Raw genomic sequence first — 16,114 nt, 5'->3', positions numbered from 1 at the left:
AATTATCGAACGCAGGAGAGAGGTGGTGGGTGCTTTGGGAGGAACGGTTGGTGAGGGGCTGGAGGCAGACAGCATGTCTGGCCTTGCAGTAATAGGCCTTGGGCTATTGATGGTGATTATATTTGCCTTTGTGGGGTTGGAGGAGATCAGAAGATATGGCCTCCCTGCCCTTTTTGCAGATATTTAGGTTATTTTAAATGTTTTCGTATTCTAAACTATGCTATGATGAATATTACAGTTAAGTCTTTTTTTTTTTTTTAACTTTTTATTGTGATTTGGATGAAATTTTACAAAGCAGATTCGTTTTACAGTTAAACCTTAATGCATGTTCTTTAAATTATTTCCTTAAATTCCTAAAATTGTGCAAATAAATGTATCTGCCAGAAAGATATGTTCCTGAAAGCACTGAAGGAGTTTTTATGATGTGCATAAAGTAGATATTTGGAATTGAAAATTATCTTTAGAGATATTTTTATTCTAATTCCTAATTTTACAAAACAGTAAATTCCAAAAAGGCAGAGCACACTAGTTAGTGCTGTATTAGAGGTTTCTTTTAGCTCTTCTACTTATTTCTCTTTCTGTACATATTTTAGAAATTTTAAAGAAACTTTTACCAACATCACTAAAAACTGAGTAATATGTTTGTATTTTTATCTGTTAGGATGCAAGTGGTGAAAACACTGTCATTCCTCCAGAAACGTATGTGAAAGTGGCTGGCCACCTGAGATCTTTTCAGGTAAAGTCAGTATAAAATGACAACAAAAGGCAAGGCAACCATTGCCGTGGAGTCGGATCCAACCCATAGCGACCCCTCTTTGGATTGCCGAGGCAGTATCACTACAGAAGTAGGTTGCCCAACCTTCCTCCTGGGGAGTGGCTAGTGGGTTTGAACCGCCAGCCATCTGGTTAGCAGTCAAGTGCCTTAGCCACTATGCTACCAGAGCTCCCAAATAAAATGACAGTTAAAATACATTTGCATCATGCATTTACTTAAAACTTAAGTAAAAGAACTGTTTTTGCCTTTTTTTTTTAGTTTAACATAACACTAATAGAATGGTAGAGAGAAAGCAGTATCTTTGTCTATAATTTCCAGATGTAGAGTCCATTCAGTGTAGAAGGAAGACACTGGATTTGAAGTCAGGAGAGTAGATTGCTTGGTAGTGTAACCTTGAACAAGACATTGAAATCTCTGAGCTGGTTTTGTTTGTTTGAGTCTCCCATTTTTAACTGTATTCTTTCTTTTGTTCTGTTTGTATTACCTATATTTGGATTAACTCTGAGTTAAAATTATTACATACATACATTTTTTCCATATTGGCAAAATATCATTACCAGAAGAGAGCCACATGTTTTGACCTGAAATTGATAAAAATGTGTTTGTCTGTTATTCACATTTTTCACTTTTATTTTAATAGAACAAAAAAAGCCTGGTAGCCTTTAAAATTATGCCCCTGGAGGATATGAATGAGTTCACGACACATATTCTGGAAGTAGTCAATGCACACATGATGCTGAACAAAACTCTTAACCAGGTAAGTACCTTCACTGTAGTATTTTGCTCTCTTCTAGAAGAACGAAGAGTGCTTTTGTGCACTATCTTTGATTTTCTTGACACATTGAGTGTTGAGTCAGAAGAAAGGCATCAGTCATTATCCAAAACATTCTCTCCATGCACTTAGCTATTTTATTTTCTTCCAGATGAAGCACTACTACTTTTTTTCAGAATTGCAAATCCTTAAAATGATCCCACTGGCCGAGATCCCACAGCCTTCACAATTACAGTATGAGCTCTTGGCTACAGGATTTCAGGGTATATTCAGAAAGGAGAAAGAGGAAAAGAAAAAGAAAACTAGGACATTTTGTTGCTTTCCTTCCTACCTATTGGCATGATTGAAAAATCATACACCATGATTTTGTCTCTGAAATTACATTTCTTGGTTCATACTGAAATTTTTCCATTCCATAACATTAGTTTCTGTTGTATGAATTCAATCTGGCAGGTTAATTGTGAACCACACAGAGTCTGTTATTTCTAGTGTTAGAAAGTCTTCAGATGGTTCTGATGGCAGGGTGAAGGATTGATTACAGTAGGAGACTGGAGAATGATGAGCCAGCCATTAAGAGTATTCTTGCATCCTACTCTGTGTAAGCACTTTGTTAAGCTCTGGGGGGTATGGAGATAAATTTCTTTATTGATTCCTTCATTTGAACAATATTTATTGAGCCTACTATATTCAAGCCTCACCTTGGCAATACTGAAGGACTGTATGGGCAAAATATTGAATGATGCCAGAAGCATCAAAAGAAAATGGAAGGAATACACAGAGTCACTATACCAAAAAGAATTGGTCAGTGTTCAACTAGTATTTCTGGAGGTAACATATGATCAAGAACCAGTGGTATTGAAGGAAGGAAGAAGGCTAAGCTTCACTGAAGGAATTGGTGAAAAACAAGTCTCCAGGAATACCCCTTTAGATGTTTTAACAAACAGATGCAATGCTAGAAGCCCTTACTTGTTTATGCCAAGAAATTTGGAAGACTGACACCTGGCCAACCAACTGGCAAAGATTATTTTTGCCCATTCCAAAGAAAGGTGATCCAACAGAATATGAAAATTAGCAAACAATACCATTAATATCACATGCAAGTAAAATTTTGCTGAAGATAATGCAAAAACAGTTGCACCAGTGTATTGACAAGGAGCTTCCAGAAATGCAAGCTTGATTCAGAAGAGGTCATGGAATGAGGGATATCATTACAAATGTCAGATGGATCTTGGCTGAAAGCAAAGAATACGAGAAAGATGTTTACTTGTATTTTATTGATTATGCATAGGCATTTGACTATACGGATCATAACAAATTATGGATAACATTGCAAAGAATGGCAATTCCAGAATACTTAATTATGCTCATGAGGAACCTGTACCTAGACCAACAAACAGGCTGTCATTCAAACAAAACAAGGGGATATTGCATGGTATAAATCAGGAAGGGTGTGCATCAGGGTTGTATCCTTTCACCACATTTATTCAATTTGTACGCTGAGCAGGTAATCCGAGAAGCTGGACTATGTGAAGAACATGGCATCATGACTGGAGGAAGACTCATTAACAACCTGCGATACGCAGATTTTACAACCTTGCTTGCTGAAAGTGAAGATGACTTGAAACACTTACCGATGAAGATTAAAGAGTACACAGTCTGCAGTATGGATTACACCTCAACATAAAATGAAAATCCTCACAACTGGACCAATAAGCACCATTGAAGATTGAAGTTATCAGGGGTTTAATTTTTCTTGGATTCACAATCAATGCCCATGGAAGGAACAATCAAGAAATCAGACGTCATATTGCGCTGGGCAAATCGGCTGCAAAAGTCTTCTTTAAAGGCTTGAGCAAAGATGTCACTTTGAAGACTAAGTTGTGCCTAACCCAAGCCATAGCATTTTCAGTTGCTTCATGGACATGTGAATGCTGGACAATGAATAAGGAAGACAGAAGAGCTGATGCCTTTGAATTGTGGTGTTGGCAAAAAGTACTGAAAAGATCATGGACCACCAGAAGAAGGAACAAATTTTTCCTGGAAGAAGTGCATCCAGAATGTTCCTTGGAAGTGAGAATGGCCAGTCTTTGTCTCACCTACTTTGGTCATATTGTCAGAAAGGACCATTCCCTGGAGAAAGGATATCATGGTTGGTAAAATAGAGGTCAGTGAAAAAAGGGAAGACCCTCAACAAGATAGATTTGACACAATGGCTGCAATGATGGGGAAAGAATGGCATAATATTGGACAGGGTGTCAGGAAAGGGCTTTCTGAGGAGGTGACATTTGAACAAGAACATGAATGAATAAACGGTGTAGATACTTGGGCAAAGAGCATTGTAAGAAGGGGAAAAGAATGTGTAAAACCCATGGGCTGGACCAAGCATAGTATGTCTGACGCCAGCAAGGTCACAATGCCTGGAATTAAGTGAATGACGAAGCACTCAAAGAAGTGGGTGAGGGAGCAGTACCAGATAATGTAGGGCCTTGTAGGCCATGGTAAGGATGAACTTTATTCGAATTGATGATAAGCTTCCTGGAAGGTTTTGACCAGGGAGTGATGTGCTCTGGTTTACCTTTTGAAAAGATCATTGGCTGCTGTGTGGAGAATGTACTATTGGGCAACAGAAGCAATTCAGGTGAATAGTAGCAGTAGATAGGGTAAGAAGTCGTTAGATTCCAGTATATCTTGAAAGTAGATCTGGCGGGACTTATAGTGGAATAGACAGACGATATAAAGATAAAGGATTCTCAGGGAGGGACAGTTTGGAAAGAAGAGTGGTTGCGGAACTTGAAGAATGAATTCAGTGTCACTGAATTATATATGTAGAAATTATTGAATTAGTGTATGATATGCTATGTATATTCTCAACAACACAAAAAATAAAATTAATTTAAAAAAAGGGAGGGTTCAAGATTGACTCCCTGGGTTTGGGGTTTGAGCAGCTAGATGAAGGAGCAGGTTTGAAGGGGAAACCTGGCATTCTGTTTTAGACTTAAATACATTATGCAAGTTAGAAACCAAAATTGAGAACTGAGTATATAATACAGGAACTCAGATCAGGGCTAGAGATAAAACTTTGGGAGTCCTCAGTGTGCAGTGATATATAAAGTCTTGGATGAGATAACTGGGAATTAAAAAGGTTAGAGGACTGAACTTAGGACACACCAACCTTTAGAAGTCCAGAAGCAGAATAGCAGCCAGTGAAAGTTGTAAGAAGTTGCCACGTAGACAGGAGGAAAGCCAGGATATGATTCTTAGAAAGAAAATACTTCCAGAAGGAGAGGGTGGAGATCAATTGCTTCCTCAGAGGCAAGTAAGATGATGAAGTCAGCCATTCAATTGGAAATATGAAGATCTTCAAAAGAAAGATTGCCTTGGGCATGGAGGTTGGGAATGGGTTAAAGAGAATAGAATTATGTGGAAAATTTAGGGTATTTCTTTTATTGCTATATTTCATAACATGGACCAAATATTATATGATAAAAAATGGTTTCAAAGTGAGAATGGGAGGTTAGAGAGTAATAAGTGAATATAGACAGTTATATTGAGGATTAAACAGGGTAATCCTTAAAGAGTGTTCATTAAGTATTGGGGTTCAGATCACTTAAGTACTGTTACGTGGCAAACACAGAAATATTTCCTATCCTGGCCTGGTCACAAGAAAAGCCCCCTGGAGGAGGTAAGCCTAAACCAAGTCTTAAAAGATAGACATGAGTTGGGGCCACTCAAAGCAGGGAGTGAGGTCATTTCAGCAAAGTTACTAGGTGAAAAACTACATTCACCTCACCATTACTGGATCATTAAATGTAAAGCTGCTGTTGCACCAGCAATCAGTCTGAACGCTTCTAGCCTGAAAACAAAGAACTGTAATTTTTGTTCTTTTACTTCCTTCAAGCAATAGCAATTTAATGAACATTTGTTGACTGAATAACTGAATTCCTTGACTGGATGGCTTTTTTCCTCATGATCTTTCACAGGCACTGGACATACTTGGTCCTCTGTCATTCTTATTTATTCAGTTCAACAGATTAAACATTGACTGGGCATATACTGTCTATCTACCCTGCACTGTGCAAATTTGAAAGGACCTTTGGGGCAAACAATGCAATGATAGGATATGGGCCAAGTGCTGTAAGAACTGTGACTGAAGACCATGACTGAATTGACTTGGGGGTGTCAGGGAAGGCTTTACAAAGGCAGGGATGATTAAGTTGGGCTTTGAAGGATGAGAAGAGTAATTATTAGATACCATCTGCCAGACAGATAACAACATGTTCAGGTCAGAGGCATGTCTGAGGATGGCAAGAAGTCCAGTGCAACTGAGAAGTCAAATGTGTTGAGAAGTAGTCAAGATTAAAACATTTTGAAATCTAGTTGTGATAAATCGTAAATGCTGGAATTAGGAGTTTTCTATTTTTTTAACCACAGGTAGAGGAAGGCATCGAAAGCTTAAAGCGGAGTGACATTATCAGAGGAGGTTAACACCTGGTAGCCATACCAGAAGATTTAGTGGAGTAGGCAAGACTAGAGGCTGAGTTACCAGTCACAGACCAGAGGAGCTAAGGATTGACTTGAACTAAACTGGAGGTTAAATTAATAATAGGCTGTGGTGACAGATTGTGGAAGGTGAGAAAATGGAGAATCCCATATGACTAAGGTCTGCAGAATTGGGTTTACTAATTGAAATAGAATATAGAGGACAATCAGGTTTAGTAAGGAAAGCAATGAATTTTATTTTGACGTGTCTGTGAGATACCCAAGTGAAGATATCCAGTAGATAGATGGAGATAAAGTTAATAAAGATGGGGATAAAAGTCTGGGATGAAATGTTAGGGAAACTATCAGCCTTTTGGGGGACAGAAGAGGCTGATGAGAGATATTGAGTATAGTTTGAGAGGTAAGTGGAGTATATCATCAGTCAGTAGATGGCTTCTGATCAAAAGGAGAAAAAGTGTACAATAGAATTTCAAACCCATAGAAACCAGACTTACTGGATCCATTGAGATTTGGGGAACCTCAAACCTAATGCCCAACAGTAACTTTAAACCTTGACCTGAAACTATCCCTTAGAGCCACTGTTAAACTAAACAACAGTTTAGGCCAATTAATAAAGAATGTTTGCCTTGAGCATACCACTATTATAAAAAATTATCTATGTGAGTGTAAACTGACAACAATTAATCTAAAGCCCAGATCAAAACTTTAAGGGGCAGAGAGTCTAAATTAATGGTGATGAAACAATATAGGTAGAGATAGAATGGTGACACATTGTGAATTATGCAGGACTTCTTACCACTTCAGTCTGATTCAGCCCTCTGCTGAGAATTTGCCTTTCCACTCCAGGTTTAGGAGTTATGGTAGCGTAGTGCCTAAGGCATTATACTGCTAACCAGAAGGCTGGCGGTTCAAATCCACCAGCCACTCCTCAGAAGAAAGGTTGGGCAATCTACTTTTGTAGTGATACTGCCTCGGAAACCCAAGTAGGGGTCGCTATGAGTCAGACCCAACTCTTTGTCACATAACAATAACAACAACAACTCCAGATATACTCAATCAAAATTTATATTTTAACAAGATCAGTGCTATTTTTTCCTGTGGATTCTCTCCCACATCACAAAGAGAACAAGGAGGCCAGAGACACCTTTATCTCCCTTTGGTGTATTATGTGCTTAAAAAGAGTTATTTTACCTTCCTATGGAAAATACACATTAGATGATAGATGTCCCTTCCAATGTAAAAAATTGTTAATGGGCCAACTCTTTGCTTAGATTGTTTTTTGGAAGCTACTTATTAATAAGCTGTTTGAAATAGCAAATACTATGTTTAACTTGGTGGATTTGCTAATGTTCTGAACTTTTTAAATTTAGCCTTCAGCTGGGAGAGCACCTATCAACAGCAATCCAGGAATGAGTGAAGCAGGGAACTTTGGTGCAAATAGCTTCATTCCAGCAAATGGTCTCACTGTAGCCCAACACCAGGTAAACACCATCTGAACGGCTTCAGAAATACAAAACACAGGCAGTCCTAAATTTTATTGTTTCCTCAATGATTCTAAGAAAGAAGTACCTAGCTCATTTTCTTTCCTATGAACCTTTTTGCAGAGTGAAACTGGTTCCTGTCTAGTTGTTAGAATCTTTGTTTGATTTGACTCTGCAGGTGCTGAGTTTGATTAAAGCTTGCCCAAGACCAGAAGGATTGAACTTTAATGATCTCAAGACACAGCTCAAATATATGAATGTAGCCTCAATCAAGTGAGTATTTGGTTTTTGTGAGCTAAGACTCAAGAACTGCACCCTGTTTTCCCCACTAGAGATTCCTGCTGATGGGATGTGAGTTTAAAAAAACAAAACAACTGTCTGTTAACTGCAACCTTATCAACAGTCAGAAAGGAATTGGGTTGGCCTGGAAAAATAGAAAAAAGAATCCCAGCACTCACTTCATTTGTTTATTCAAGAGATATTTGAATATCCATTATATACTGGGGGGTATAATTTTGGGACTTAGTTTGAATAAACTAAATGAGTTTAGCTTATGGACTTCGGATGAGCCCTATTGGCATTACTGTCCCCACTACGGAGATGGGTGCACTGGGCCATCTGTACCTAAAGCCATTAGACATTCAGAGCTTCTAACTCTTGACCTAATTGTATGTTATACAAACACCCTCCTGATTTCCAGTGTAATGAACTAATCAGACAGACTGTTATGGTCCTCATGAGGGTTATTTGTTACGGTATATCAATTGCTATTCTCAAAAAAAAACCTCATTGCCTTCGAGTCAGATCTGACTCATAGCGACCCCTCCTTGGGTTTCTGAGGTGGTATCTCTGTGGAAGTAGATTGCCCAATCTGCCATCTGAGGAGTGGCTGGTGGGTTTGAACTGCCAGCCTTCTAGTTAGCAGTCAAATGCCTTAGGTACTGTGCCACCATCCAGATAAAAAAGAAACTGAAAAAACCTGTTGCCATTGAGTCGATTCCAACTCAGCAACCCCATAGAACAGAAAAGAACTGCCCCATAGTGTTTCGAAAGCTATAAATCTTTACAGAAGCGGACTGCCACGTCTTTCTCCCAGAGTGGCTGGTGGGTTCGAACTGCTGACCTTTTGGTTAGCAGCTGAACACTTAACCACTATGCCATTAAGGCTCATTTTAGATAGAAAAGAAATGCTCAGGTCTGATTCTATTTCTTGTCCTATAAAGCAAAGATGTTAATTCTTATCTCACGTGCTGTGATAATGGGGTACAGAATTCCTGGCACATAGTAGATACTCTAGAAACCGTTACTCTTGTTACTGTGTTACTGACACTGAGGGCCTGGAAGCATATGAAGCTGTCATAATGATCTTTCTTTTTTATCTCTGGGGAGCTAGAGCATTGCTGTGGGGGACAGAGTGAGGGAAAACTTACAAAGACAGCTATTATAGTATATTTATGGCCAGCTGGATCACAACCTTGGGTCTTTGTTTCACTTTGCTTAGACTGGTATTTAAATGACACCCTATATTCTTGCCTGTACACAATTTGGGACAAGGGATCCAAAGTAGTCTTAATAGCCATATCTTCATGGATAAACCTCAGTTTTGCAATTTTACTGATACTTCTTCCTGTAAGAACCTTCTGTGGACAAAATGGCTGTGAATTCTTCTTAGCTAAGTTAGAAAGTGGGAAGGTGAGTAAATTTTACATATTTGACCATATAAAAGACAGTTTACTTCCCATTGGTCTGAAAATGAACCCGTGTTATTTCTTCTTTCTTTTCTAGGCAAGCTGTGGATTTTCTTAGCAATGAGGGACACATTTATTCCACAGTGGATGATGACCATTTTAAGTCTACAGATGCAGAATAACTGGTTCTAATTGGGGACCTAAAATACTTTCTAGCTGGATCTGTTTTCAGTCTATTATTTCCAGCCGTGCATTCATTTGGTCTGTCAACCGCCCATCATCCTCTGAACTTCAAAAAAATAGAATAGTCAGTTTCATCCTTTTGCAAAGACTGCTGCCAAAAGCGTGTTGATAAGGATGTGAGGTTCTGGGGTGATGGCCCAGCAGGGCAGAGAAAAGGAAGAAATACAACTTTGCTTTGTACTAAATAAGAGCATGTATATGTTTAATAAAACAGTTTTTACCGCAGTATCTTGTGGAGATACTCGTTTTCCTTTTTAAGCAGTGTAATTACTGTATGATCTGAGGCAGTGTAGCATATTGAGACCTGGCTTTGAATCCTTCCTGTCCCTGTTACTAGGTAAGATCTTGAGCAAGCTACATAAGTTCTGAGAACCTCCATTTCTTAATTAAGTGAGAACAATGTTATTTCTTCATAAACTTCTTAAAGATTGACTGAAATAAAGTCTGAAGTATCTAGCATTTTTATAAGTGTATTATAAAATGGACCTCAACCTCGAATCCTTAGCAGTATGTGATCATGGAACTGTGTACTATTTGAGTTCAAGAAGAGACTTTACAGAGCCCTATGTCTGTTCTGTGGCCAACCTGATCACCTCTGTTGTGGGGGAGGAAGCTAGTTCAAAGATGTTTTTGACAACTGTAGAAAGTGACACCTTGAGTGAGAGAACCAATTCTGGGCTAAGCTAGTGAGTTAACATGCAAATGAGAATTCTATTTCTTTTTTAACTTTCTAAATGAGATCTAGCAGATGTGAAGAAGCCTCCACCTACCCACCTCTGGTTTCTAACAATTACTTATTTTCTGTACATTGAAAGCAGTTTCTATTGAGGGAGTTATGAAATACTTAAAACTCAGTCAACAATAGGTTTATTTGCAAGTATTTCCTTTTTTTTATTTTTTCAAAAGCCAGTGGCTAGAAACAGGTTTTAAAAAAAAGAAGTTATCATGTGGTTTCTGAGCCTTGGCAGGAAAGTTGGCGAAGCCATTCCTCAGTCAGTGGAGTGAAACACCATCCTTCATAGAGTTTATGCTCTGTTAAGCAAGAGGGGCTTGCATTTTGTTCATGTCTGGTCCCTTGAGGTGTCAGGTGTACAGTGGTCTCTTGATAAGTTATTGAGACAGCAGGAACAGTACATTGAGTAATTCAGTGAAAACTAGTTTCCTTGAGTAGTAAGCTGACCCCATAAATACTCAATAAACATTTGTTTCATTGATGAATTATCAGTTTTTAAGTCATCTAATTCTTGATAAGACTTCCGTACAAACCCTTGCCTTTACCTGGCCTATTTGAGGGAATGCAAATTCTTTGATGCACTAGGAACAGCAGCAGCAGCAGTGTGAAGCCACCCAGTGTCACAGCCTAGTAATGGGTCCAGCCTGCTCTGAGGAGGATCCTTCTTTAGGTATCTACGAGAGAAATGAGGCTCCTTGGAAAATTAGTACTTTATTATTGGGTTTAACGTAGAGAAAGGCCAATAAGAATTTGTATCTGATGTGGAATACTAGATTTGTTTTTAAAAATACAACTAGAGGAAATGTGAAACTTAAAAAAAAAGTTTTTGAGCATGTATTCCTCAGTTTATATTAATTTATTTTAGTAGTAATTACTGTTACTATATTAGTATATTGGGTACATTATGAAATATTTTTAAATAGCAGTGAGAAAAGATTAAATATGAAGGGATGTATTAGTAATTCTCTCCCCCTCACCCAGTGGGTCATCTTGTGTACCCCAAGGGTGTGTGCTCCTTACTTTGGAGATGGCTGCTCAGTAGGAATCCCTAACTTAATTATAATACCCTTCCCACAGCCCAGTGGGGTGTGCATTCCCTGGCAGTGCCTATTGATCTGATAACATTCATAGTTGTGGTTTTCCAATGTATTTTTAAGCCCAGTTTTCCACTATGAAGAACTTGCTTCCTTTCTCCTCACTACAGCAATTGGCCATCCAGAAAGACCTTTTGTAGGAACTGGTCACACACACACACACTTTGCTCACTGTTTTGCTCAATATATGCCAAGAATAAATGCATAGGTGGGAGTGAAAACTTGTCATTTTGCATACAGGCCTGGCCCCTGTGGGTTCCATGCAAGGAGGAACTATCTCCCTTTATCATTTTCTTGCTTATTGCTTGTCCCCAGAGCACTGTTCTCTTTTATAGGCTCTTCTTATGCACTGTCAGTTGATCTCTTTGGAGGAGGATATGGTACTAGTGGGAAGATGAGGATGAGGTGTCAGGTACTGGGGACTGGCCTAACAGCCTGGACTAGCTGTTCACTAGTCACCTGGTAAGCTCTATGCTGGGGTATGAAGGCCTGGGAAGTACAGTGGATCTGGACAGTCCAGAGATGTCAGCAGGCAGAGGACACCTAGGTACCATGGCTACAATCCAGAAAAACCTTCTTTGGGTGTCACAGCTAGAGACTTGGAAATAATTTTTGTCTGTCATCCTCTGTTGACCATGGTACTTAGTTCCATGACTGCCTCAGCCCAGGAAACAAAAGTCCCCCACTTTAAGAAATGAGATTTCCAGTAAGATGGCAGAACACAGACAAGCTACATAGACCCTCTTCAACAAAGAAAAGAGAAACTAATTGACACAAATAGAGAAGATAATCTGGGAGTCCTGGGCTTTGAAAGAGAAAGGATACAGAAGTGGATTAAATACCAACTAGTAGGCATTTGGCTGCTAACCAGAAGGCTGGCGGTTCAAACCCACCAGCCACTCCTTGGAAGGAAAGTTGGGAAATCTTCCATAGTGATCCTGCCTTGGAAACCCAAGGAAAGGTTGCTATGAGTCTGATCTGACTCCACGGCAGTAAGTTTGGTTTTAGTAGGAAAACCTGAATGAAAACAGTGACTAAGGACACACATGAAGCTGTGGACTATCAGCCATCCTGACAGCACAGCCAGTTTGAATATTTACAAGTGGTGGTAGGAACTAGGCCAGTAACCAAAAAACTGGCCCTGCTTGCCAAGGACTGCATGGACAACTGCACTGGTGGCTGACGACTAAAAAGGGAAACAGCAAAGAAGGAGACAAATTGAGCTGTGGACTTTGGGCTGTCCAGAGGATGCAGCCATTTTGAATATTTACAAGTAGTGTAGCCAGTTTGTGTATTTAAAGCGGCAGTGTTCAGATCCCAGTTACCTCAGAATAGGGTCTGCTTGCCAAGGACAGCATGGGCAACCACACTGGAGGGTGACGACTGGCAAGGTTGCATTGTTCCCCTTGTTATTCTTATACCCTACACCCTCTTGGTGAATGGAAATGTGGGATCCCACACCTTCACCAACCTGGACTGGCAGGAATTTCATCCCAGTCTGTTCTGGCGGAGCCTAGGTGACATACCCTGTCTCCCAACCCCCTATATTTTAGTTTTTCAATTTTAAATTATCTTTTTTTTTTTTTTTTCTTTCTTTCTTTTTCCCCTCATGGGTTCTAGTTTTTTGGGTTTTTTCTCTTCCCTTTTCTTGGTTCCCATCTTTTTTCTTTCTTTGGTTCTTCCTATCCCTTGTTTTTATTTCTGCATTTTCCTGATCTTTTTCTTTATTATTCTTTTACCATAGCTCTTTTCTCTTATTGCCCCCTCCCCAGATACTGCTTTTTTTCTCCTTTTCTATTTATATTCCTTTTGTCTTTTTAAAGTATTTGTTTTATATTTCTTCTCATTTATTTCCTTTTTTTTTTTTTTTCTTTTTGGCAATTATTCTTGTGTGTCTATGCAGTGTGTGTTTTTTTGGCCTCTTGTTTTCACTTTTTTGGTGGTTTTCTTGATTGTTGTTTTTGTCTAAGTGGGAGGCAGCAACCATGCCCATATGACCCAATGATACCCACACTTGCTGCATCCCCACCTACTGAGGGGCCACCTTGCGTCTGCACCAACTGGCCAACACAGACGACAGCCAGTATGAGTCTGAATCACCCTTAACTGCTCTTCACAAACAGCTAACAGAGATCTGTGCATCCACTCTCATTCTCTAGCACATCCCCAGGAAACAGGTGGTAAGTGCATAATGCTGCCAACTAGCAAATAGAGGAGCACAGTACCATGCTTACTCAGATGTATCAAAACAAAACAAAATTTTGGGTGAATCACACCAACATACAATCATCGATTAAATATAAATACAATGATGTCACAGTATCTCGGAGACAACAGACCATCACAGTCCACACAAAGAAGCAGGATAAAAAGTACTGAAGAAAGGAACCAGGATAAAGACCCAGAAAACATCCCTGAGGAAGAAGCAGTATTGAAACTCCCTGATAAGGAATTCAAAACAATTATATTTAGGTACTTACAACAGATTGAGAGACAGATCAAGGAAAACACTGACAAAATTGAGGAAAACACAAACCCCTAGAACCATTTCAGAAGACAAATAAGAACAGAAGGACAAAAAATAAATAAAAATTAGAAATGATAGAAAATCTACAGATAGAAATCCAGAAGATTAATAAGAAAATTTCAGATATAGATAACACGTTGAATGGGCAAAAGAGTAGTAGGATTGAATCAGTGGAAGAACAAATTAGTGAGATCGAAGACAAATAGTAGTATTTTGGTAAGGGCTCACACAGAAAACATCAAAACAAAAAAAAACTAAGAAAGCCTAAGATTCATGTGGGATACCATCAAGAACAACATGTAATCAGAATTCCAGAATAGGAAGAGACAAATAAAACCACAAAGAAAATTGTCAAAGATTTGTTGGAAGAGAATATTCAAGAAGTTCAGTCAACCCCAAAGAGGACAGAGCCCAAAAGAAAATCACCCAGACATATCATCATCAAATTCATCAAAACCAAAAACAAAAGAATCCTGAGAGCACAGTGAAAATGAAAGTTACCTGCAAAGGGCAACCAATAAGACTAAGCCTGGATTTCTTGGCAGAAACCATGCAGGCAAGAAGGCAATTGAATGATATCTATAAAACCGTGAAAGAAAAAAATTTCTAACCAAGAATTGTATACCCAGCAAAATTATCCCTCAAATATGATGGTGAAATAAGGATATTTCTAGATAGCAGAAATTAAGGAGATTTGTTAAAACAGACCAACCTTACGAGAGATGCAAAAGGAAGTCCTTTGGACAGAGAATCAACAACAGCAAACAACAACCAACCATTAACACACATGATGACATAACCCAGAAACCAACCCAGTTATGGAAGTATCCAAAGTAAAATAAGCTTGAAAGACTGTAAACAGGGAACCAGAGACATCAATTGGCAAATGAGAACAACCACAAACCAAAAAGAGAGGTGGGGTTGGTTTTGGGCTAGTTGGGAGCCACACGCTAACATGGGTAAGGGGAGAGATGGTATAGAAAGAATCTGTGACCACCATGATAACATGAGGAAAAGGGAAGACACTGAATTGTGCACATAAGATAGAGACAACAGATGTTAATACCAACCAGTATATCCACAATACTGCATTACCATAAAAAGAAAATGAAAAAGAAAACAAGCACAAATATTGAGCAAATACTAAAACAATAACAATGAAGGAAATGATAACTCATAAACAGAAGGACTATGGCACAGAAAATTATATGGAACAAAGAAATCACCACAAAAAACAAAACAAAAAAAAAATGATAACAGATTCATACTTGCTAATAATTACACTGAATGTAAATGGATTAAATGTACCACTCAAGAGTCAGAGAGTTGCAGACTGGATAAGAAAACATAACCCATCAATATGCTATCTACAAGAGACACACCTCAGAGACAAAGACAAAAATAGACTAAAAATCAAAAGTTGGAAAAAGATGTATCAAGTAAATGTCAGTCAAAAAAGAGCAGGAGTGGCAATACTAGTTTCTGATAAAATTGACTAAGACAAAAACCACCATAAGAGACAAGGAAGGACATTATATGATTAAAGGATCTATTGAACAAGAGAACATAACCATAATAAATATCTACATACCTAATGAAAGAACTCCAAAACACAAATCACACTTTTAACAGAATTGAAAAGACAAATAGATGACTCCACAATCATAGTAGGAGACTTTAATGAAAGATAGAACAACTGGAAAGAAACTCAACAAAGACTCAGAAGAACTAAACAATACAATCCACCAACTTGACCTTATAGATATCTGCAGAGCACTTTGCCCAACAACAGCACAATAGACATTCTTTTCTGGTCCATGTGGAACATTTTTCAGGATGGACCATATGTTAGGCCACAAAGCAAGCCTTAATAAATTTTAAAACACTGAAATACTGCAAAGCATCTTCTCAGATCACAATGCTGTAAAATTCTTTTTTTAATTTTTATTCATTTATTTTTTATTGTTATTTGGGTGAAGATTTACAGAGCAAATTCACTTTCCATACAGCAGTTCACACACTTTGTCTCATGACACTGACCACAGTTTACCACAATGCAACAGCTCCCTTCCCACATCCTCCCCATAGTTACCTCCCAGTGTCCATCCCTCCACAGACTCCTGCCCCCTGAGCTGTCTCCCTGTGCATAAGCAGCCCTTCTTTCTCCCATGATTGTTCTCTCCAAAGAGTGTATCTACCTGAGGTAAATGTTCAACTCATATGCCTGTATTTTGTTTGGCTGGAAACCACAGGTGTGGGTTCAATTCCAGACCTGAAGGGCAGCATAGTTTCAGTGGTTTC

General features: G+C 38.7%; 1 protein-coding gene across 1 annotated transcript in view; it reads left to right on the top strand.

Moving 5' to 3' along the window:
* Nucleotides 1-9,398, top strand: part of RPA2 (replication protein A2) — a 16,726-nt gene extending 7,328 nt beyond the window's left edge. Inside the window, exons 5-9 of the mRNA XM_042780261.1 lie at nucleotides 662-736; nucleotides 1,416-1,532; nucleotides 7,418-7,528; nucleotides 7,707-7,801; nucleotides 9,314-9,398. Coding sequence (XP_042636195.1) covers nucleotides 662-736; nucleotides 1,416-1,532; nucleotides 7,418-7,528; nucleotides 7,707-7,801; nucleotides 9,314-9,398 — 483 coding nt within the window. The remainder of the gene's footprint in view (nucleotides 1-661; nucleotides 737-1,415; nucleotides 1,533-7,417; nucleotides 7,529-7,706; nucleotides 7,802-9,313) is intronic.
* Nucleotides 9,399-16,114: the final 6,716 nt, after the last annotated feature.

The sequence above is a fragment of the Orycteropus afer genome, unplaced genomic scaffold (genome assembly GCF_000298275.1).
Source record: "Orycteropus afer afer isolate SDZICR_OR568_19922 unplaced genomic scaffold, OryAfe1.0 scaffold00031, whole genome shotgun sequence".
Classification (NCBI taxonomy): Eukaryota; Metazoa; Chordata; class Mammalia; order Tubulidentata; family Orycteropodidae; genus Orycteropus; species Orycteropus afer.
Note: the sequence above shows the minus strand (reverse complement) of the source record. Positions and strands in the feature narration are given on the sequence as shown.